The sequence below is a fragment of the Cynara cardunculus genome (genome assembly GCF_001531365.2).
Source record: "Cynara cardunculus var. scolymus isolate 2C chromosome LG 8, CcrdV1, whole genome shotgun sequence".
Lineage (NCBI taxonomy): Eukaryota > Viridiplantae > Streptophyta > Magnoliopsida > Asterales > Asteraceae > Cynara > Cynara cardunculus.
In genome coordinates, this window is record NC_037535.1 from 13,148,830 (window position 1) to 13,174,980 (window position 26,151).

At 34.2% G+C, this 26,151-nt stretch overlaps 1 protein-coding gene and 1 non-coding gene across 2 annotated transcripts in view; one reads left to right on the forward strand and one right to left on the reverse strand.

Moving 5' to 3' along the window:
* Positions 1-10,959: 10,959 nt before the first annotated feature.
* Positions 10,960-11,066, reverse strand: LOC112517491. The gene has a single exon (XR_003069686.1). It is a non-coding gene; the product is annotated as a small nucleolar RNA R71 (small nucleolar RNA).
* A 9,607-nt stretch (positions 11,067-20,673) lies between these two features.
* LOC112516197 (actin-2-like) overlaps positions 20,674-26,151 on the forward strand; it is a 34,678-nt gene continuing 29,200 nt past the window's right edge. The window contains exon 1 of the mRNA XM_025123219.1: positions 20,674-20,986. Within this exon, the coding sequence (XP_024978987.1) occupies positions 20,674-20,986 (313 nt within the window). The remainder of the gene's footprint in view (positions 20,987-26,151) is intronic.

Here is a 26,151-nt window from a genome sequence, read left to right on the forward strand (position 1 = left end):
CTTTGAGTCTTGTTTGAACTTTGAAGCTTTAAGCACTCTATGTCTTCTTCAAAACAATCTTCAACTCGAAATCTTCAAATAATCATTTGTTTGAAAAAGATCTTCTAACATTCTTCCCTCGAATGTAGGACCACGATGATCTTCTCTTTTGATAATATAGATCAGAAACAATAACAATCTTCATAATTGATCTTCAGCAAATTGTTGTAAAATTGATCTTCACAATCAACAACTCTCAGACATTGTAGCATCAAAATAATTTTCTGTAATCATCTTTAGTCACACTCCTTTTGAGTCTTTTGCCATCATTGAAGTTACTTTCCCTTGATCTCTACATCAAATTCCCCTTATAATGTTCGGAATTGGACATTTCATTCATTATTACATACTCTCCCTTATGATGAAATGAGAATCATGACATCATACACAAGAATGAATGAAATTTCCCGCGAAAACCGACAATTCATGAAATTGTAAGTAAATCTTTTCAAATCCACTTATTTAATCTTTTCAGATTAAGGGAATGGGAAGATAACAACCAATTTCAACGTATGAAATTGTTTTCAATCTTATAAAAAGATTGATCTGTGAGTATAACAGATATACTCAGTACAACGGATGTACTGTATATATGAGACTTTTTGACGCTCATCTCACCAGGTCTTCCATTCAATCATCGATAGCTTAAAAATAACATATCTATGAATGTTTTGGCAAATTAACAAACAAAATGTAATCTGTGTAGTGTAAAAAGATAAAGCAACGTATGCTTCTGTTTAGGCTCAAAAAGATAAACCGTGTGGACTACACAAATTTATCAGACTCAATTTGTGATAAAAAAGACTTGAAGGGGGGACATATATCCTTCTGATTCAATATCAACTTTCTCCGAATGAGAAATTGATAGATGATGAGCTGCGTGCCCCAAGTGTTATTGAAACACTTATCTGTTGAGAGATAAATGAGTAGATGGTGGGGTTGTGACAAGAATTGGCCTGRGCTTTGCCTTTTTCAATATTAGTCTCGAAAGAATTGAGAACTAATAGATTGTGTGGTTTGCCCGGATTTTAGAAGTTTGGAACATGATTCTTATGTTCTTTTAATCCTGACACAACTCTCGTCAATTCTTTTAATCTCACAACAACTACCCCTCTCATTTTCATTTTAGTCTCAGCATACAAATCATTTTGTATATAAAGCTCACTCAGATATGGTTGTCCTCATGGGTAGGTTTGTCGGTTCTGACATTCCATTGAGGTATTTCTGATAAGCATTCAGTCCCTCATAATATTTAACAATATGCTCAGTTGATCACAATGATTGATCAAAATGTTATTGCAAATAAAGCACAATGATCATATAAAATTTGATCAAAATATTTGGCTTTTAAGCACAATCAATAAAAGAATGATGCGACAACGATCAAATTATTTGGTATATGAGAGAAATGAATGAAGATCTGTAAGAAACAAGTTTAGAAATTCTGATTAAAAAAATGAAGTATATATCAATTAAGTAAAAAAATCAGAAAAATCAATCTTTGAACAAACGAGCGTATTATCACCGAAAATGATTTTCGTATAAGAGACGTGACAATAACAGTTTGAAGAATAGCTGAAACAGGTATTGGAGTTATGTACGATGAGAAATTACACAAGTAAAATCTCAGGAAATACCTGTTCAGAAAATGTACTCGTTTCCCAAAAAATTTTATTTTCCGAAAAAGATTTATTGAACTTTCTAGAGACTCCCCCTAGAAAGTAGATTATAGAAATGATTCGATTCAGCTCAAAAAATTAAAAAAAAAAAAGAAAAACGTGTTTAGCACGGGTCCTAAACTGTGTGTTTAGAAACCACACTCGGTAAAGCACGGGTCCTAAGCCGTGTTGTTCAGAAGCCTTTTTGGAATAGATTACAACTCCCCCTGCAATGGTGTATCACTGATATGATATTCTGATCAGYRYAAARTTGACACACCTACAAAACCAGATTAAGTAGATTTTGGTACCCAAATGAATTTGGGTCCTATTTTGTTAGTATCGGGTTGGGGTATGTTGTAACTTCCAAACCATCTATTCCTATTAGATATATTCTTTTTAGCACTTTGAACAGGATGATCAGAAATAGAATATGACTCATACCAATTATTATGATCATACATGTTATTACCTTTCCAACTGTTCTGATAGCTGTTATCTCCATGTCACCTGTTGATCATTTTCTTATTGACAAAATCATTGGTTCTGCATGTTGAGCACATAATTCTTCTCTTGCTAAGATTGATCAAATCATTAGTGGATCTCACAATCCAAGGAAGAACATAGTTAGTAACAACAGATGCATGAGATGAAACAGAATCAACTTTATTAACCCAAATGCTTTTAATCTTAGAGGATTTATTAGGTGATCCGATAACATACCCTTGAAAATACTGATTAGAAGAACGAGAATAGTTCTTAGAAACGGTTGATTTAGGGCTGCTTGAAAAACTGTTCGATTTGGAACAGTCATAGAAGCTAGTTTTACACTAAGATGGAGAACCAATTGAGCTTTGAGCACAAGAAAAGTCTTTGAATTTCTGTAAAAGCTGGTCTCTTTCAGCAGTAACTAAATCAAACTTAACTTTAAGTTCAGTTCTCATCTTCAGCTCAGTTTCAAGGTCTGTCTTCAAATCAGACAATTTACTTGAAGTATCCAGGAGTTTACCTTCTAACTCCTTCTGAAGCATTTCAAACTTTCTCTTCTGATTTATTAACTCTCTTTTTTCTTCATCTGAGCTGCTCTTATCATTCTCCGAAGCTATGTCAAGCCACTTTTTCTTATTAGCAAGCTCTTTAGCAATAGATGTATACTTCTTTGAAGTATTTCTCTTTTCAAGAGCAAATTGCTTCTTTTCTTCGTCTAAAGCCTTCTGCTTTAGAGCAATGCTTTTAGATAACTTCTGAATTTGGCTCTGACAGCCTTCTGAGATGTCTTTCTTCTCTTTATCATTCTTGGCTCGTTCCAAGATGATCAGCTGCTCAAAATCAGATATTTACTTTAACATCATTTTTGCATTCAGCTCTAGAGTGTTAATCTTATTTTCATAAGATATGCGTTCAGCTCCAAATCTTCTTTCAACTTCTATTCTCTTATTCTTCTTTTTCTCCAAAATTTTCTTTTCAACATTCAAATTCTTTTCCACTTCTAAAACCTTTTCTTTCTCAAAATTCAAAAGCTTTCTTAACTCAATCATGTCACTTTCAGAGTTATGAGATTTATCAGTTAAGCCATCAATTTGAGGATGCTTTCTACCTGAAGAATTTCTTTCAGCTCTCAATTCACTCTGAACTTCTTGGAGTTTGTGAAATAGATCATTATTAGACTTACTCCATGTTTTCAATTCAATATCACAATCTTTTCTTACGTCATTCAGAGAATTTTCAAGTTTATTAATTTGATTCTTGAAACCATTCTCAACTCTTTCTAAAACCTCTTTATGCTCTTTTTGTAGATTTGCAATGAATTCTACATTAGCATGATTCTCGGAAAACACGTTTATGTAATTTTATTTATAGTCCACTATGCTCTTTTCCGGCTTGCAAATTTGAGCTCTCATCTCTTTATTCTCCTTCTCTAGGATATCTGCCATTTAAAAATAAATAAAGATTGATCAAATACAGGATCTAATGCGATGAAATCAGATAAAAGAAATAAAAAAACAGTTAAGCTCAAAATAAAACAAATTAAAAAAAATTCAAAATTGGACAAATGATTAAGAAATTGGCTAAGTATAAAATTGCAAAGTGAACTGGCCGAGGAACACACAATCCGGACACGAGACAAAAACTCAAGCTAAGTTCTTATCCGGAGATCAAATCCGGACAAGGTAATCAAGTGATGAATGCTTAATCCGGATGGGCTGTTGAGCGAAGTAAACTTAGTCCGGTTAGAGTGATGCGCGAGGAAGATCTAAACCGATCAACCTGTTGTGATAGACTAAGTTCTAAACCGGCTATATCTATGAACGATTTACCTAAATCGGATGATATTAATATGAAGTCCGCCTACCTAGTTGTCCGATTTAGTGATAGAAAATTTTGATTAATCGCTCAAGCTTGTGTCTAAATCGCTCAAAACAATGTCTTAATCGCTCAAGCCTAAGCTAAATTGTTCAAAGCTAAGTCTAAATCAGATAGGTTTCAAGCGATTTGCTCACTTATCCGCTCAAGCCTTAAGCGATGAACTCTCTAAATCCGTTCAAGCTTTGTGCGAAATACTCTCTAATCCGGCTGAGTTATGTGCGATGAACAACTTAATCCGGCCAGGTCTTGTGCGATTTACAACCTTATCCGCCCAGGTCTTGTGCGATGAACTAAGCGATTTAGAAACTACAAAATCTGCTAAGTCCTAATCCGGTCATAGTTTCTTATCATCAAAGCAGAATTCGAACACAGTAGCAAACAATATATGCCAAATCTGATTACAACATGAGCGATTTATAATATCCGGTCAATGCTAATCTAATCAAAACACATCAAAAACACAAAAAATCAACTTTTTCAACCAAAAATGGATCAAAATCTAGATTTTCAAAAAAAAATTTAGAACACGAAAAAATATTAAAAACACAAATTCGATAAAATCTTCAAAACAAATGATCAAAACATGAAATATTGTGAATAGAAAAAACACAAAAAATCAACTTTTTCAATGGATCAAAATCTAGATTTTCAAAAAAAAATTAAGAACACGAAAAAATATTGAAAACCACAAATTCGATCAAATCTTCAAAACAAATGATCAAAACATGAAATCTTGTGAATAGCAATGATTCACAATCTAGAAACGTACACACTGATCACATTTTTAACACATAAATGTAAGATTTTGAAAGAATTTCGGATCAAAAAAAATATAATGAAGAACAAAAATGAACAAAATATGAATTCCAGAAATGTTTCTTCAAAATCTCTTCAGAAAGCGATGATTCTTTCTATTGATTTCGTGCACTGCTGCTCTGATACCAATTGATAGTCCAATATGATCAATCTTCACATTAATCTCTAACAATCCATGGCAGATTTGATATGAACATTTAAGAACATGAAGGAGATGATGAGAGAAAAAGTCAATATGGTCAAAGCTTGTAAATCTCTCAGATTGTATACATATTATCACAATGAAGTTCTTACAAATTACAAAGGAATTAGCCCTTTATATAGGGTCAAACATGACACAAATAGTCAAAGTCAAACTATCTATGAAAAGTCAAACACTGTGACTTTAATACAATTATAGACAAAATTAACTTTCAAGACGAATACAATTTAATACTGATTTTCAGTCTTAACAGTTTCCAAGGCCGAATATGGGTACCAAGCTATGGTAATATACGGGAAACTATTCTAAATGAAAGCCACAAGTCTCGTTACTCAGTACATCCAGGTACCAACAAAATGTACAAAGACTTGAAAGTATTTAATTGGTGGTCAGGATTAAAGAAAGATATAGCGGCATATGTGGAACAATGTCTAACTTGTTTACAAGTCAAGATTGAGCATCAGAGACCTTATGGAAACCTGCAATCATTGGAGATACCATTCTGGAAATGGGATCACATTACAATGGACTTCATTATAAAATTACCCCGAACACCAAAAGGATATGATGCAATTTGGGTAATAGTGGATCGACTATCAAAGACTGCACATTTCCTACCAATGAAAGAAACTTATTCATTGGAAAGATTGGCTTAAATTTACATCAAGGAAATTGTGACTAGACATGGTGTTCCATTATCCATTATTTCTGATCGCGACAGTCGTTTTACTTCCAAATTCTGGGAAAGTCTACAAAGAGCTTTGGGATCACAAGTTAGATTGAGTACAGCTTATCACCCACAAACGGATGGACAAAGTGAAAGAACCATCCAGACTCTCGAGGACATGTTGAGAACTTGTGTCATCGACTTCGGGGGATCATGGGATGAATATTTACCATTGATAGAATTTGCCTACAATAACAGTTATCACTCCAGCATTCAAGCGGCACCTTATGAAGTTCTGTATGGAAGAAAATGCCGAACGCCGTTGTGTTGGAATGAGGTAGGTGAAAAACAGTTAACAGGCCCTGAAATTGTGCAAACAACGTCTGAAAAGATTGAACAGATTCGTACAAGAATTAAGATTGCCCAAAATTGACAGAAAAGTTAATGCTGACAAAAGAAGGAAACCGATTGAGTTCAACATAAGTGACTTTGTAATATTAAAGGTATCTCCATAGAAGGGTGTTATGAGATTTGGAAAGAAAGAAAAGCTTAGTCCAAGGTATATTAGACCCTTCAGAATCTGCAAATGGGTTGGGCCAGTAGCCTATCAATTGGAACTACCAAAAGAACTCAGTTAGATTCACAATACCTTTCATGTATCAAATCTGTGTAAGTGTTGGTAGACCCGAGTCTAGCGATACCACTTCCTGAGATCAAACTTGATAATAAGTTGAATTTCATCGAGACACCAGAAGCAGTAACTGACAGAAAGACCAAGGTCTTAAGAAATAAAGAGATTAGTTTGGTAAGAGTACAGTGGCATTTTCACAAGAGTTCAGAAGCAACATGGGAACTAGAATTTGACATGAGAAATCGATACCCTTGGTTATTTGAGTGAACTCCAGGACATAATTCTTTTAAGGGGGAGAAAATGTTATAACCAAGTTTCCTACAAACCTAGGTTGAGGTAAATTTATGTGTTCATTATGTGATAGCATGCATGTTGTCTTTAAGATAAATGCATGAATTATGTGCACATGTGTGGTAATTTGATATTATGCATGCCTGCGAAAATTTTATAGGCGGTTATATGATAAAATAATATGTGGAAATATTATTATAATCCAAACCTTCATGGTTAAGAAAGGTGGATTATAAAACATTATCTTTCCACCACCTAATGATTTTATATTGAAAGATATTCATCACCGCCTCATCCTAAGTATAAAAGAAAGAGGATAAAGTAAAAACCTTATCAGTTGACTATTTTACAAAATATACAAGAGAAATTTAAAGGCGGTGAAAGTGTTCTTGAAAGAATTCTTGAAAAATATTATTGAAGAATATTGCTGTTTAAAGATCCTGTTATTTGCTACGTGATAATCTGCAGAATCTGTTATTTTAAGGTAAGTTTTTAAATTACTATCTGTTTACAAACCATGAGTTTTTATCTGCTGATTGATGGTTTGGAATTTAAAAGAATTTGGTAAAGTTGTTCTAATCAGCTTAAAGGAAATAATTCATAATTTTGAAGTTTGAATTTGTTTTGGAATGATTTAAAGAAAAAATTGTGTTTTAACAGTTTTGGGATATGATATCCTTTGTTGAGGATTTAAAGAGGAATAAATAATTTGAGAAATCATTTACAGAACAAATTGTTCTAAGGCTTGGAAGGTTTTGAATATAAACCTTTTTTGAGATTATGATTGGTTAAAACTATAGACGAGGTTCACTCTGACGTATATAACTTTGTTCCCTCATTGGATGAAATAGTCTATAGATTTTGGTTAAAACTATGAACGAGGTTCACTCTGACAGAAACGACTACAGTCTGTCATTGGATGAAATAGTTCATATGAATTTAAGGGGAAATAAGGATGGTCGTTGTGTGTGATGGATAGCTATTGCTATAAACAGGGGAATTATGAATGTAATAAGGATGGTCGTTGTGCGTGTATGCATAGTATAACTCTTGCTATTATATCTACTAAGATCACAACATATTGGAGTTCTCTCTTCTTGGTGATTTGAGGATTCAGAGATGTTGTTCTTATTGAAAATAGTAGTATTGATGTTATGGTTACAGAAAAAATGTGGCTTATGGTCATTAGTTTTAGCATAAAGTATTTTGGAACAAATTGTACACTTCATGAGGAACCATAGGGCTCTGGTTGGTCCTCATTATTGAACCAGAGGGTTCTTGTTATTGATTTGATGAATATGTAAGTTTTTACTAAACGTACGAGTTGGACCAGAGGCTCGGTATCTATTGATAAGAGCTTATGTGTCAAAATTATATTTTAAGCAGTTTTTAAGAAAAAGGAATTTTATACTTAGTATTTTCTACAAAAGACAGACCAAAGGGCTCTAGTCGACTCACACGTTGAACCAGAGGCTCTAGTTGGTCATAACTTTTGAACCAGAAGCTCTGGTTAGTACAACCAGAGGCTCTGGTCGAGGAACCAGAGGCTCTGGTAGAGGAACCAAGGGAGCTCTGGTCGTGTTTAGTAAAATATTTCTAAGTATGGTATTTGAAACCAGAGGCCCGATGGACTTATACAGAATGTGATTCTATCTTTTGATTTTAATGGTATATTTCAAATAAATGTTTTAGTGATCTACGCCCTGCATTACATAAAAGGGAACCTCACTAGACATTCATGTCTAACCCTCATTTTGTGTTTTCAAAAATATGTCTGCATGTAATGAGAATAAGGGAAAAAGCATTATGTGAATTACTTCCCTATGTGTTTTGCAATAAGAAGAGCTTGATTAGCCATGTTTTGAAGACTAGATACAAGAAGCATGTACTTTTGGAAATTTTGAATTATGTAATTCACATTAAAGACTTTTGTATTATGGACCTATGTGGGAGGAAACATGTATTCTATGTATGATATATGTGTTATATGCAATGTGTGGATTGGGGGCGTTACACATACAAAGGATGAGTTTGGGCAATAAACGTCTACATTATATCTTTTAGATATCTAAACATTGTAATGAAGAGTATAAACATGCATTATTCAATAAATCATATTAAGACATGCATTAAAGTTGGCATGCAATATTTAATGCCTTGATGGGTATAAAAAGCATTTCTCGTCCTTGTTGCACGTCACCTGTTTGACAGAGTTCATGAGTGATAGTTTCTTAAGCATGTCAACTTCAATATCCGATGGGGGTGATAACTCTCATTTTTTAGAGTTATTTCCTTCATTTTTTCATCTATCAAATACTCAATTTCCTTGTTTTTGCCCGATATTTCTAAAAAGTTTTAAAAAGGATGATAAAACACAAAGGAAGAAATTTTATATTGAAAACCTACATTTTCTGGCAACTACCCACTATGTCATCACTGTGGGATGTTCACGAATTTTGTTAGTCTTCTACTTTGTGGAGGATGTATTGCTTGAAGATCTTGTCCAAAGATTTTTCTCCAGTTGTAGTTGGCTGTAAAGTTGTACCTTTGAATTATGTTAGGTAGTTATTAGATGGTCTTTGCCCAAGGTTTGTTTGTGCTTAATTTCTTTTAGATAAAAGGCTTCAGCCTTATCCATTCCTCTCCTATATAAAGAGGCTTTGTGCTCCTTTGAAGATCATCCCTTGGAAGTATTACTAGCTGAAGTTCTTCTCTTCTTCTCTTAGTTTCAGCTCAGCATTTTATTTTCTTGTATTGATGTTGTAATCTGTGGCCAACAGTCTCATCACGGTGGGAGCATAGTTTATTTTTTATATTAATGAAAGTTACATTTCAGTCTTATTTACTGTCTTGTATTATTTTATTATGTCTATTATGAGCTAATTTACTCGTATGTGTGTAGGAATGAGTTTAACTTAGATTTTTATAAAATATTTGGGTGTTTTTACTCTTTACCACTTCGTAAAATTAGTCACTTAAGACGGATTTAAACTTGATGCGGATAAGCCGATCACTTTGAAATGTTAATATTAGATCTTAGATCCAGAGATGAGCAGATTCGAAATACGGCTTAAGTGATGTACAAAGAACTCGAGAAAGTTTTTGATAATTACGTAGAGATGCGAATTTTGTATGTATTTAGCTAAAAATTAAGCAATGGTTATTCATATCACAAAGAGATTTGGTGATGAATTTTATTTCTTTTTTTGTTTAGCTAAACCGACAAGTTTTGAAGTGGTGAGCGTATGAACTTTGTGAAAGTTTATGGGGACCGTTTGTAAATTTTCACTTTCGAAAGGTTGGAATTTTTATAAGTAACTCATTAGTTTCTAACCATTATGTTGTTAATTTTATCTTAATGAACACTTGCACCCATGCCCAATCTTTAGTTTATAAGTTCATTTCGCCATTTTCGTCTTTTAAAGCTTTTAACCAACAAAATCCAACTTTTATTCACAAACCGAAACGCGATTAAGAAGTTCATGAAGTCTCTGAATCTCAGTAGTCCAGTCTCTGTGGAAACGATCTCAGTATTTTACCACTTTATTATTTGCAAGCGATCATAGTGTCGGCGTGCACTCACACCGCCACTGTGGGGACTTTGTGCCCACTGTGTAAACACGAACGATCGCAAGCCTTCAAGTTTTTGGCGTCGTTGTGGGGGATTGGCACGATTTTTATCCTGAGATATTGATTTTCGTTAGATCCTTGGTTATTTGTTTCAATCGCACTTTCCTTATTGTATGCCACGACTACAAAACGGTGAACTTTTACCTCTCGATCTTGAATTAGAAAGAACCATTAGAAGACGTAGAAGAGGTAGAAATAATCAGCGAAATCCCAATTTAAACCGTACCAATGGGGGATAATTTACCTCATCGGGAGGCAACGGTTAAAATAGCCGATGATAAAAATAGAGGCATACGGGACTACGCAACTCCCGAATTCGGTCAATTGTTTGCGGAAATAGGTAGGCCCGAAATGCGAAATGATAGCAACAACTTTTGAACCATAACCGGTAATGTTTCAAATGATTTCTGCAATGGGTCAGTTTGAGGGATCATTGTCGGAAGATCCGCATTCTCATTTAAAATATTTTATAGAAATGACGGATCATTTTAAAATTCCCGGAGTCACACAAGAAGCCTTACGCTTGACACTTTTCCCTTACACATTAATTGATAGAGTTAAAGCATGGATAAATTCTCTACCACCAAACTCGATCCTAACTTGGAATGATTTGGCGGAAAAATTTCTAAAAAAATACTTTCCTCCAACAAGGAACGTAAAAATTAGAAATAAAATTATGACGTTTTGCCAAGAAGAAGATGAAGCGGTTTCGGATGCATGAGAGAGATTCAATGACCTTCTACGGAAATGTCCTCACCATGGAATCTCTCATTATTTAATTGGAGACATTTTATAATGGAATTTCCAATGCCGCTAAAATTATTTTTGACGCAAYGGCCGGTGGAGCTTTCACAGCTAAGACTTATAACGAGGGGCATAACATTTTGGAACGAATTTCTAATAATAATAATAATGAATATTCAAATCCTCGTGCTGTTGTTTCTAAATCTGCTTCAGGAATCTATGAACTTGATTTAAATGCTCAAATTGTAACTTTAACTAATTTGATTAAAAATAATTTAAACTTAAATGGAGAAAAAAAATCAAGTTCAACCCATAATGTCCAATCCATCTATGACGGAATCTTGTATCTTTTGCGGTGAGGGACATTCTTATGAATATTGCCTCGAAAATCCTATCTCTGTAAATTATGTTGGGAGTCCAGCTAAAAATAGCCCCCCATTTCTTCTCCCACATATAACCCAAATTGGAGGAATCAACCCAATTTTTCTTGGGTCGGAAATCCTGGACTTCAACCCCCGTGGTAACCCAAATCCAAAATCAGCCACAAAATTCCCCAGGATATAGGAAAGATGCTACTCACAACTATCAAAATGAGCAACCCTCACAATCACACGTGCCTAGGCAAAATGCATCGGACAGTTATAGTTCACTTGAATTATTACTCAAAGGTTTTATAATCCAAACCAATGCAACGTTAAGAAGTTTCGAAACCCAACTCGGCCAATTTGTCGCCGATCTCAAGGGTAGACATTTAGAAACTTTGCCTAGTGACACGGAAACCCCTAAGGGTAATGAACACATCAAAGCCGTAACCGTGTTGAGTGAGGATAATTCAAGAGTCAATGAAACCATCGAAAAATCGACCCATCAAAACGAGGTTCACATGCTTTTGATATGTCAAATTTTCCAATTTTGAGTCCTCTCAATGGAGAAACTCAAAATTCAGCTTTTGTCCAGAAAACAGTCACTGCATCCACTTCCAGCACTACACAGCTTTCAGCTCAAACTTCCCACAGGCGAAAGATTGTGCTTATTGTCTAGTTGAAAAAATCTATTCAACCAGCTCCAGAGTTGTAGAATTTATCTTTTCCAGAAAGAATGAAAACCAAAAATGCGGACGAGTAATTTAAGAAGTTTTTGGACATCTTTAAGCAACTCCACGTTAACATACCTTTGGTAGAAGCTCTTGGGCAAATGTCAAACTATGTTAAATTTTTGAAAGACATTCTAAATAAAAAGAGAAGGTTGAATGAATTTGAAATGGTTGTTTTGAGCAAAGAATATAGTGCACTCCTTACTTGTAAAATTCCTCCCAAGTTAAACGACCCGGGAAGTTTTACCATCCCATGTTCTATAGGAGGAAAAGAAGTAGGTCATGCGCTATGTGATTTGGGGGCAAGGACTAATCTTATGCCATTGTCAGTTTTTAACAAACTAAGAATATGAGAAGTCCGTCCGACTACCGTGACTTTACAATTGGCGGATAGATCCATTGCTTATCCTAAGGTTAAAATAGAGGATATTTTGGTCCAAGTCGATAAATTTATTTTTCCGACCGATTTTCTAGTTTTGGATTATGAAGCTGACAAAAATGTCCCAATCATTTTAGGCCGACCTTTTCTTGCAACCGAGAGAACATTAATTTATGTGAAAAAAAGGGGAGTTAACCATGAGAGTAAGTGATCAGGAAGTGAAATTCAATGTATTTAATTCTCTTAAGTTTCATGGAGAGGTAGGTGATTGTTTAGTCATCTCTGCTTTAGGTAAAGATATAGAGATAAGTTTGATTGATGCTCCCTACAAAAGTGACATTTGGGAAAGTTTTGAATACATAATGGAAGAAAAAGTTGAGTTGGAAGACTTAGAAGATCTAGCGCCATTTGAACAACTTGACTTTAAAGATAGAATTGTCCAAGCACCATCTGTAGAGCAAGCCCCAGAGTTAGAATTAAAGTCACTCCCTAGTCACCTTAAGTATGTTTATCTTCAAAATTAAGTAATGAACAAGAATTAAGGTTGATAGAGGTGTTGAAAGCTCACAAAAGAGACATAGTTGGACCATTGCAGACATTAGAGGTATTAGTCCATCTCTTTGCCAACATAAAGTAATTTTGGAAGAAAATAGTGTTAGAAAGCTACAACCACAAAGAAGATTAAATCCCATCATGAAAGAGGTCGTTAAGAAAGAAATTTTGAAGTGGTTAGATGCGGGTATCATATACCCCATTTCTAGTAGTGGTTGGGTGAGTCCAGTACAATGTGTACCAAAGAAAGGTGGAACCACGGTTATCACCAATGACAAAAACAAGCTCATCCCTACTAGAACCGTCACCGGATGGCACCCGAGGATCAAGAGAAAACCACTTTCACTTGTCCCTTCGAAACGTTTGCTTTTCGGCATATGCCATTTGGTCTTTGTAACGCAATGACTACCTTCCAACATTGCATGATGTCAATTTTTTCGGACATGATTGAATATGCCATAGAAGTATTTATGGATGACTTTTCAGTTATCGGTATATCTTTTGAAAATTGTCTTGCCAATTTAAAAAAAAAAATTGGAAAGATGTGAAACTCGTGATTTAATTTTGAATTGGAAAAAAATGTCATTTTATGGTACAAGAAGGAATTGTTTTGGGTCACATGGTTTCTAAAATTGGTTTGGAAGTTGATAAAGCAAAAATCGAGGTTATAATGCAATAGGCCGAACCATCATCGGTCAAAGGCATTCGAAGTTTTTTGGGACATGCGGTTTTTACTGTAGATTTATTAAGGATTTTTTAAAAATTGCAAAACCCCTATGTAATTTATTACATGTTGATCAAAATTTTGAATTTACCTTTGAATGTAAAAAAGCTTTTGAAACTATCAAAACAACTCTTGTCTTGGCACCTATTGTCATTGCCCCAGATTGGACCACACCTTTTGAGGTTATGTTTGACGCAAGTGATTGAGCCGTAGGTGCCGTTTTGGGACAAAAATGAAACAAGATTTTCCACCCCATCTACTATGCAAGTAAAACTTTGGTGGAGGCTCAATTAAATTATACCACCATAGAAAAGGAATTACTTGCAGTAGTATTTGCCTTCGATCGTTTTCGATCCTACTTAATTGGCACTAAAGTTACCGTGCATACAGATCATTCTGCCATCAAATATCTCTTTAATAAAGCTGACGCTAAACCTAGGCTTATTAGATGGGTTCTTCTATTGCAAGAATTCGAATTAGAGATAGTTGATCGTAAGGGGTGTGACAATCAAGTAGTTGATCACTTGTCAAGAATTGAAGGCAAAGTTTCAAGCGAGGGAAACCATGTGATAAAAGAAATTTTTCCTGATGGATACATTTTGGTAATTCAACACAATTTTCAAAATGAAATTCCATGGTATGCTGATATCGCTAATTACCTTTCCTGTGGTCTTAAGACGTATCATCTTCAAAGACAACGTTTTAAATTTTTCTTAATGATTGTAAGCATTATTTATGGGACGATCCATGTCTTTACAAAATTGGAGCAGATCAAGTTTTGTGAAAATGCGTTCCAAATTTTGAAATTCTCTCTTTGTTAAAATACTGTCATGCATCATCGTATGGTGGCTATTTCTGTGGACAACGTGCAGCCGTAAAAATTTTGCGAAGTGGATTTTTGTGGCCAACATTGTTCAAAAACGCATTTGGTTTTGTAAAGAGATGTGATCAATGTCAAATAATGAGAAACTGGTCCCAACGAAATAAAATGCCTCTAAATAATATTCCTAAAGTTGAACTTTTTGACATTTGGGGCATCAATTTAATGGGACCGTTTCCTATGTCTTCCAATAATTAATACATCTTGGTTGCACTTGATTATATTTTAAAGTGGATAGAGGCTAAGGTGTGCCCAAAGAATGATGCTAAAACGGAAATTGACTTTCTGCATAAAAATATTTTTCTCCATTCCAGAACTCCCCGAGCCTTAATAAGTGATGAAGGGACGCATTTTATAAATCAAATGTTAACTACCATTATTAGCAAATACATAAGTGATGAAGGGACGCATTTTATAAATCAAATNATAAGTGATGAAGGGACGCATTTTATAAATCAAATGTTAACTACCATTATTAGCAAATACATAAGTGATGAAGGGACGCATTTTATAAATCAAATGTTAACTACCATTATTAGCAAATACAACATCCAATATCGAGTTGCTACGGCTTACCATTCACAAACAAATGGTGTTGCTGAACTTTCTAATCGTGAAATTAAAAATATTTTAGAGAAAGTTGTAAAACCTAATCGTGAGGATTGGTCACTTAAGTTGCAAGATGCATTATGGGCATATAGAACCGCCTTTAAATTTTAACGCCCCCAATCCACACATTGCATATAACACATATAACATACATAGAATACATGTTTCCTCCCACATAGGTCCATAATACAAAAGTCTTTAATGTGAATTACATAATTCAAATTTTCCAAAAGTACATGCTTCTTGTAGTCTTCAAAACATGGCTAATCAAGCTCTTCCTATTGCAAAACACATAGGGAAGTAATTTACATAATGCTTTTTCCCTTATTCTCATTACCTGCACACATATTTTTGAAAACACAAAATGAGGGTTAGACATGAATGTCTAGTGAGGTTCTCTTTTATGTAATGCAGGGTGTAGATCACCAAAACATTTATTTGAAATATACCATTAAAATCAAAAGATAGAATCACATTCTGTATAAGTCCATCGGGCCTCTAGTTTCAAATATCATACTTAGAAATATTTTACTAAACACGACCAGAGCCCCTCTGGTTCCTCTACCAGAGCTTCTGGTTCCTTGACCAGAGCCTCTGGTTGTACTAACCAGAACTTCTGGTTCAAAAGTTATGACCAACCAGATCCTCTGGTTCAAGGTGTGAGTCGACCAGAGCCCTCTAGTCTGTCTTTTGTATAAAATACTAAGTATAAAATTCCTTTTTCTTAAAAACTGCTTAAAATATAATTTTGACACAAAAGCTCTTATCAATAGATACAGAGCCTCTGGTCCAACTAGTACGTTTAGTAAAAATTTACATATTCATCAAATCAATAACAAGAACCCTCTGGTTCAATAGTGAGGACCAACCAGAGCCCTCTGGTTCCTCATAAAATGTACAATCTGTTCTAAAATACTTTATGCTAAAACCAATGACCATAAGCCACATTTTTCCTGTAACCATAACATCAATACTACTATTTCCAATAAGAACAACATCTTTGAATCCTCAAATCACCAAGAAGAGAGAACTCTAATATGTTGTGATCTTACTAGATATAATATCAAGAGTTATACCATGCATACACACACAACGACCATCCTTATTACATCCATAATTCCCCTGTTTATAACAATAGGTATCCATCACACACAATGACCATCCTTATATCCCCTTAAATTCATATGAACTATTTCATCCAATGACAGGCTGCAGTCATTTCTGTCAGAATGAACCTCGTTCATAGTTTTAACCAAAATCTATAGACTATTTCATCCAATGACGGAACAAAGTCATATACGTCAGAGTGAACCTCRTCTATAGTTTTAACCAATCATAATCTCAAAAWAGGTTTATATTCAAAACCTTCCAAGCCTTAGAACAATATGTTCTGTAAATGATTTCTCAAATCATTTATTCCTCTTTAAATCCTCAACAAAGGATATCATATCCCAAAACTATTAAAACACAGTTTTTGCTTTTAATCATTCCAAAACAAATTCAAAATTATGAATTATTTCCTTTAAGCTGATTAGAACAGCTTTACCAAATTCTTTTAAATTCCAAACCATCAATCAGTAGATAAAAACTCATGATTTGTAAACAGATAGTAATTCAGAAACTCATCTTAAAATAACAGATTCTGCAGATTATCACGTAGCAAATAACATAATCTTTAAACAACAATATTCTTCAAGAATATTTTTCAAGAATTCCTTCAAGAACACTTTCACCGCCTTTAAATTTCTCTTGTATATTTTATAAAATAGTCAACTGATAAGGTTTTTACCTTATCCTCTTTCTTTTATACTTAGGATGAGGCGGTGATGAATATCTTTCAATATAAAATCATTAGACGGTGGAAAGATAATGTTTTATAATCCACCTTTCTTAACCATGAAGGTTTGGATTATAATAGTATTTCCACATATTATTTTATCATATAACCGCCTATAAAAATTTCCACAGGCATGCATAATATCAAATTACCACACATGTGCACATAATTCATGCATTTATCTTAAAGACAACATGCATGCTATCACATAATGAACACATAAATTTACCTCAACCCAGGTTTGTAGGAAACCTGGTTATAACATAAAACCCCTTTGGGAATGTCTCTGTACCAATTGGTTTTTGGTAAAACATGTCATCTCCCACTAGAATTAGAGTACAAAGCTTTTTGGCCAATCAAAGAATTTAATTTGGATGAAAATTATGCGGAAGAGAAAAGAAAATTTCAACTCAATGAGTTGGAAGATTGGTGATATCATGTCTACGAAATGCCAAACTTTACAAAGAGAAAACAAAAGCATGACATGATCGTAAGATTAATCATTGAATTTTGAAAATGATCAAAAGGTCCTTTTTAATTCTCGATTAAGGCTTTTTCCCGGAAAGCTTAAATCATGATGGTCTGGAACATTAACAATTGTCAACGTAGGGAAATTTGGAATGGTAGATCTTTTAAATCCCCAAGAATACATTGTTTTCAAAGTTAATGGGAATCGGATCAAACACTTCCTCCCTGAGGGAATAACTGATCCAACCTAGTAATTTTCGTGAATGATTTCCAAAATTATGTAAATATTTTAGTTTTAAGGTAAGAATGGAGAAAAAAGGGAAAAAACATTTTTTACTGTTTTGAGTAGACAGTGGGAAGATTATGCCCACTGTCTTGGTCTTTCGTTTTTTGAGGGAAATTTGCAGCCTGGTGATTATTTGTTTTAACCAGTTTTTCTTGAAAAGTTGGATCTTGTTAGAAAGTTGAGATTTTGGAAAAAGGTAGATTTTAGATCATCATGGCAAATATTTGGTTAAATAATTTTTTTTAATCAAAAAGATTGGGGTAGTGGTTTAAACATCTAAATAAACCAGTTTTGGTTTTTCTCTCTTGAATGGTTGGTTTTATAAGGTAATCTTCAAGAAATTGTCAAAAAAAATAGTTTTTTCTTTATTTAAAATGTGAAAAGATGGGTTGTTTTACCTCACATCACTTCTTAAGGTTTAAAAAAATCACAAACAAAAAGAGCGGGGTAGTGGTTTAAACCACTAAATAAACCACTTCTTCATTAACCTGTATATCCAACCCGCTATGCAAGCCAACTATCTCGGTGACCACCTATTTTGCACGTAGCCCGGATTCACCACATTTGAACCTCCATGACCACAAGAGGATTTTTGTTTCTCCTTGTATTTGAACCTGGGACTTCCTCGAACTTTTGACCTTTGGAGCCAAGTTCAAACCAATCAGGCACCACCCTTGTGGAAATAAACCACTTTTTGTTTTTTTAACCCTTGGATAATCGGTTTTTAGGGTGGTTTTCAAGGAATTATGTAAAAAATAAATTTTTTTGAAAAAAGAAAAAGAAAAGAAGAGTGGGCATGATGGTTTAAACCACGATGTAAACATTTTTAGTCTTTGACCATATTATGGCCGGCTACTCATCATGGGTCTTAAAGGGATTTGTTTCAAATATATATATATATATATATATATATATATATATACATTTTTTTTAAAAAGTTGATTGTCATCTTTTCAACTTTTTGAAAACTTATTTTTCCAAGAAATCCACCTCATCCCTTTCATCTTCTTCATTCGATTACACCCCTCCCATGGCCAGACCCAAGCATCTTGTTCGAAACCCCCATCCAACTCCCTCCCAGTGATCACTTCGCCCCCAGCAAACCGCCACCACCACCTCCGGCAAAAACGTCCCTGCCTATGAGCCAGCGATCTCTTCGACGACGGCTGGCTCCTCCACTGCCAGTGCTGTCGCCACCCCTCTTCTCCCAATTCCGGCCACAATTAGCCCCCCCTCACCAATCTTCTCCCGCCATTGCCTCGCCGCCTCCCAACCCTCCATCACCTCTGACCACCACAGTCCTTAACTACGATGATGATGGACTCGCCATTCTCACTAGGGTGGCCATTTCATCTCCTCCTCTCCACACATCGACCACCCAAAACCCTTTTTCTTAGCCTTGAGTACACTGATTGCACCCCCTATCATGCCACCACCACAACCCACACCCACCCCCATTCCCAATGTCGAGCCTATTCTCACAGCCCTTTACCACATGTTTCCCCAACCCGTTCCAGATTTGACCTAAATCAAATGGGCGATTATGAGGATGAAGGTTTAGAAGACATGACTTTCGATTTTAAAAGTTCACAGGCGGTAAGTAAGGCTAAGATGTTCCCGTTCGATTCCTCAGCCAATATGGATGCCAGTCAAAGATCAGAAAGCACCCAATTTTCCACGTCTACAACCGTAAGGAGGCAGACTCGATCCTCGAGCACTGTTTTGGGAGGACCAAAAACTCGATCGAAACAGCGGCAGGAAAAAGGAAAGGCTAATGTGACGGAACAAGATGATGCGAATTATGAACCCGAAGTGGAAGAAATGACAGCCCCTACACCAACACAAAAAAGGACTAGTTCACGCAATCGAGGTACCTCTACTACTTTTGATGAGCGGTTTGCGCTCATTAGAAATAATCGGTTCTTATGTGAATGAGTTTTCAAGCTAAAGTTGGCGGATAAACTCATGTGTGTTAAATAACATTTGCTCACCCACCATTGGGAACATATGTTCTTTATTCCATGTAAAATTAATGAAACTTTAGTCACGGAATTTTATGCCGCAATTGGGAGTTCCAAAAATGACATGATTGTCATTTGAGGAACATGAATCAACTGGACAGCCCCAAAACTTAATTTGGTGCTCAGACTCACTACCCCATTTATATGTTTGTATCGGCAATTCATTGATGGTGGTAAGGACGTGCCCGAGTATGACATTGCCAAGTCACTTACTTTGCCCGGTCACGGCTGGTCACATGACAACCAGCGGAAGATCCTCATGTCGGGCCACTTGACTTTAGAGGCTACATTATGGTTTTAATTTGTTCGGCATAACATCAAGCCCTGCATGCATGACCATACCTTATCACGGCCAAAATGCATTCTTGTTTATTGTATTATCAAGGAGCTACCGGTTGATGTAGGTGCACTTGCCTATTCCACTATACTCAACGATGCATGCTAGTTCTCTTTTGATTTTTCAAGGATTGATTACGAGGTTACTAGTAGCCGCAAAAGTACCAACTTCTGAGCATGATGTGATTTCCTTCAGTCATTCCTTACTCGATCAAGGAACTGTCAATAGAATTCACAAACCAATGTACGAGAACAATGATTTGGTGGATGATGCTACCGGATAGCAGACCACTTTTGGACCTGCTGCAAACAGCCCCTGACTGCCCGATGACACTACAGTTCCTGCTTCTCAGCCATCCGCGGTTGTCCCTCCCGCTACTTCCAAGATTTCTTTGATACCACCTTCGGCTACCGGGTAAAGTACCGAAGTTTGGCTCTCTTTAATGGCTAGCCAATGGGAAGAATGCAATCAAAAGATCGGAGCGATTGCGGAAGCTTTGACTCAAATCACCGAGCGGATCACCAAAGTTGAAAACAAAGTTGCTGGCTTGACTGCTTGTTTGGAAAAGTCCTGGACATACAGGCGCGATCAGAACCAAGTTATAAACAAGTTTTTATTTGCCAAGAATGTGATGATGGCTGCCGATTTTCCACGTTTCCCAGGAGGTCTTTGTCCTCCACAAGTTCGGCTTCCTAAAATTCTTCGGACTTCCACTTCCACTTCCAATGCTACAGGGCAGACTTCGGGCAGTCGAGGTAATATGGGTAAAACGGATTAATTTCATACTCGGTGTTTCATCATTATTTTTGAAACTTTAATGTTGCTTTTGTCGGTATTTGCTATTTTTTCCAACCGCGTCTTTTGTGTTCATATAACACAGTTGTTGATGATTTGCTCTATATTTTTGTTTTTCGCTACTATGATCTTTTGTTAGTAAATATTGGGCGTTAGATATTTTTGTGGTCTTGTTAGCATATTCATTATTTTTCAGGTACGATTTCTTTGATGAGTTCTTTTGGGATTGCAAAAATTACAAAGATGTAGGTCGTCTTTCATTTTGGCCGAAACACTTTCTCTTTTTACCAAGCCAAACACTTTAACCCGGTTCTCCAATGTGGACATTGTTCGGTTTAAGTTTGGAGGAGTATGTGTCCCAAAGTGTTATAAAAAAAATATAGATGTATCAAATGTCTTCGAAAAATTGGAAGATACAAAAAAATAGAGCAAAATGCTTTAACCCAAAGATCAATAGTAAAAAAAATCAAAAATTGGGTTTCTAGAAATTGTCAAAAATACAACAAAAAGATGTCATAAATCGAAATCATTCAAGTCATGTTGTTATTTTAGACAAGTTTTGGAGAGTTTTTTTTAGTCAAATACACTAATCCGATAAAGCCCTATTGATTAATTTTTGCACCTCAAAAATCAAATAAAGGAAGTCGTACACCATCTGAGCTTGATGAGATTTCAACGCCCCTCTGTAAGTTTTATGTTTTCTCGTTCCTTTTTTGGTTCATATCCCTTTCATTTTCGTTATTTGAGAACAAGTAATATCTCAAGTTTCGGGGTATGATAACTCTCATTTTTTAGAGTTATTTCTTATTTATTTCCTCCATTTTTGCATCTATCAATACCCAATTTCCTTGTTTTTTCCCGATATTTCTAAAAAGTTTTAAAAAGGATGATGAAACACAAAGGAAGAAATTTTATTTCGAAAATCTGCATTTTTTGGCAATTGCCCACCGTGTCACCACTGTGGGATGTTTACGAATTTTGTTAGTCTTCTACTTTGTGGAGGATGTATTGCTTGAAGATCTTGCCTAAAGATTTCCTCCAGTTGTAATTGGCTGTAAAGTTGTACTTTTGAATTATTTTAAGTAGTTGTTAGATGGTCTTTGCCTCAAGGCTTGTTTGTGTTTAATTTCTTTTGGATAAAAGGCTTCACCCTTATCCATTCCTCTCCTGCATAAACAGGCTTTGGGCTCCTTTGAAGATCATCCCGTTTAATCATCCCTTAGAAGCATTACTAGCTGAAGATCTTCTCTTCTTCTCTTAGTTTTAGCTTAGCATTTTATTTTATTGTATTGAAGTTGTAATCTGTTGCCAACAGTCTCATCACTGTGGAAACAAAGTTTATTTTCATATTAATGAAAGTTACATTTCAGTCTTATTTACTGTCTTGTATTATGTTTTATTAGGTCTATTATTATGAGCTAATTTACTCGTATGGGTATGGGTATGGGTGTGGGTGTGAGTTCAACTTAGGATTTTTATACAATATTTGGGTCTTTTTCCTCTTTACCACTTCGTAAACTTGGTCAATTAAGACGGGACTTAAACTTGACGCGGATAAGAATGATCACTTTGAAGTGTTAATATTAGATCTTAGACCCAGAGATGAGCGGATTTCAAATACGGCTTAAGTGATACACAAAGAACTCGAGAGAGTCTTTGATAATTACATAGAGATGGGAATTATGTATGTATTTAGCTAAGGATTAAGCGATGCTTATTCATATCACAAAGAGATTTGGGTATGAATTTTTTTTCTTTTTCTGTTTAGCTAAATCGGCAAATTTCGAAGTGGTGAGCGTATGAACTTTGTAGAAGTTTATGGGGACTGTTTATAAAATTTCACTTTTGAGATATTGGAATTTTTATAAGCAACTCATAAGTTTATAACCATTATATTGTTAATTTTTATCTTAATGAACACTTGCACCCTTGCCCATTCTTTAGTCCATAAGTTTATCTCGCCATTTTCGTATTTTAAAGCTTTTTACCAACAAAATCCAAATTTTATTCACAAACCGAAACGTGATCAAGAAGTTCATGAAAGTCTCTAAATCTCAGTAGTTCAGTCCTTGTGGAAACGATCTCGGTATTTTACCATTTTATTAATTGCAATCGATCATAGTATCGACGTGCACTTGCACCGCCACTGTGAGGACTTTGTGCCCAATGTGTGAACACGAACGATCACAAGCCTCTAAGGGGGTCTCAGTTTTTTCAAATTTTCTTTCTCTCTTTTAGTATCTCTTTAGGAGTAAATCTGTCACAATTAAATTGTTTAGGTTATGTATTTCTTTCTTGTTTCTGCAACCATTTTTAATTCTTTGTTTATAAAACATACATAATTAAAAAGTAAAAAATTGTTGTGTTTGTATTCAACTCCTCATTCTACAAACACTTTCTGTGTTGGTCCTCACATACTAACTTTGGAAAATAAAAAATCAACTAATAGCGTATACATAATTATATACATATATATATACATATATATATATATATATACATATATATATATAACGATAATCAAAGGAGAACTACAAAAATATTTCAAATCTATGAGAACTGATATAAAAATATTTTTACATGATTTTTTTCATCAAAGATTATGATTTTAGCTATTACTTCACATATGTTTGTGTTCATATGGTGAAAAAAATCCATGTGAAATTTTTTTGGGTTAACTTGGTGAAGCGAAGAATTCACGAAAAAAAGTTTCACGATATGAAACAAATGCATGTGAAATTATCATATTATGAAACACATATATTTGAAAAAAAAAATCTTAAATTCTAACATTTAATGGAAAAAAATCGTGCAAAAAAATTATTTTTAGCGGGTTCTCACGGGTTTATAACCTTCTTGTGGTTCTCATTTGATTTAAACTATATATATATATATATATATATATATATATATAGCCAAAGTTTATTTTGAGAAGTGGTAAATATTTGATAAGTAAATAAGTGATCCTAGCTCTTCATCCCGTCAAGATCGGATTTGACTGGTCAATGATTCTTGTCACGGCTTTGACTCGTTGAAAATTGCAGCTATGCAAAAAAAAAAGAATGTGGTTCCGTAACTTTTACAAATATGTGACAAACGGATTCATATATGAATTATATGTTCAAATGTGAACTCGTGTAATTCACATATGAACTAGTTTAACTGATTCACGTATAAACCTACGTGATTAACATATGAACTAATTAACTAATTCACATATGAACTAATTAATTGATTCACATATGAACCCTGTGATTCACATATGAACTAATTAACTGATTCATATATGAACCAGTTAAATAGTTCACATGTGAAATAATATACGGGTATGAACATATAACTCATATGTGTATCATATAGTTTCACATATGAACTCGTTTGCCATCTGTTTATAAAATTATGAAACTATTCCTCTATCTTCCGCATACCCATGCAAGAAATTATCGAATGTTTCACGGTCAAAGCCGCAAATGTTGACCAGATGAAAGACTAAGATCACTTCTTTACTTATCAAATATTTATCACTTCTCAAATGAACCTTTTAATATATATATATATATATATATATATATGTGTATATATATATATATATGTGTGTGTGTGTGTGTGCGTGTGTGTGTGTATGTATATGTACACTTGGAATCACGTGAGACCAATCTGCTTTTGTGAGACTCGTGAGACCACTTTTTTACACTTGAAGCTTCACCGCAAAAGACTGTGAAATTAACCTTCAGTGTTTTTGTTGTGAAGGTTCAAAAAAAATTACATTCACAGTGTTTTGCTGTAAAGTTTCAAGCGTAAAAAAGTGATTTCATGAGTCTCACGAAAAGAGTCTGGTTTCACGTGAAACCAACTCTACATATGTATATGTATTTACATGTATGTGTGTGTGTATATAAGGGCATGTTCAAACAAGAACGATAACTATTCAAGAAAACAAGAAAAATGACGTTAATATACAAAATCATATATGATACACGTATAAAATCATACATGATTTATACACACACATATATATATTCACGTACAAAATCATACAGGTTCAAAAGTCGTCCGCTTCCACTTTTTTGACGTTAATTAAAATCACATGCGATTGTGTACATTAACGACCTTTTCCGAATTCTCTTAAATAGTTAGTGTTCTCGTTTGAACCTTCCTATATATATATATATATATATATATATATATATATATATATATATATATATATAGGAGCGATAAAATGCAAACCACTCATATTTGAACAAACCATGCAAACCACTCTCATTCATCGATTTCATTATTTAACCTTACGAAAAAAAATTATGAAATTGTGTAATCTTATAAATTGTTTCATATAGTATTTTTTTGATAAAGTTATTTCATATATGGTTATGAAGTTGTTTCGTATAATATTTATGAAATTTTAATGAAACTGTTTCATATATTTATCTAAAATTAATGTAATGAATATGATAATATACATGATTAACACCCTCTACAATAAAAATTATTAATCAACCTCTAATAATTACAAAAAAATTAACAAAATAAAAAATTATGATTGATTAAAAAAAGTTTATATAATTTATACAAATAATATGGTTTGTAAAGTAAACATCCTATATATATGAAATGATTCTAGAAGGTTACATAAGAAATTATGAACAATGCTATTTTGAAATATGAAAAAGAGATTATGATTTATGAATAACCCTTTAATATAAAAAAAATTAAAAAAAATATATTTTATTGATAGTATTAAAAAGAAATTATGAATGATTTAGTGGTTAGGTAAAGATTCATTGTGTCCTTATCAGAATTATTATACTTTCTAATAATAATTACGAATACCACTACCGTCAAATAAAATTAAAATTGTCACCATCCTAATTTCTATGATGTCGGTAGACTTTTGTAACTTTTTTCGTTAGTTTCATTAAGAGTCAGTCTCTAAATCATTTAGAGGTGAATTTTGTTTGGTAAAAAAATATATTTTTTAATGGTCATAAAACTTTCTGAATGATTTTGTATCTTGTGTCTCATTTGACCATTCAACACCTTAATTTCATTCTGAACAATTACCAAACAATTATATTTCGGTTTACACTATATCATAAGAGTCTCTTTATCATTCTGATTACTT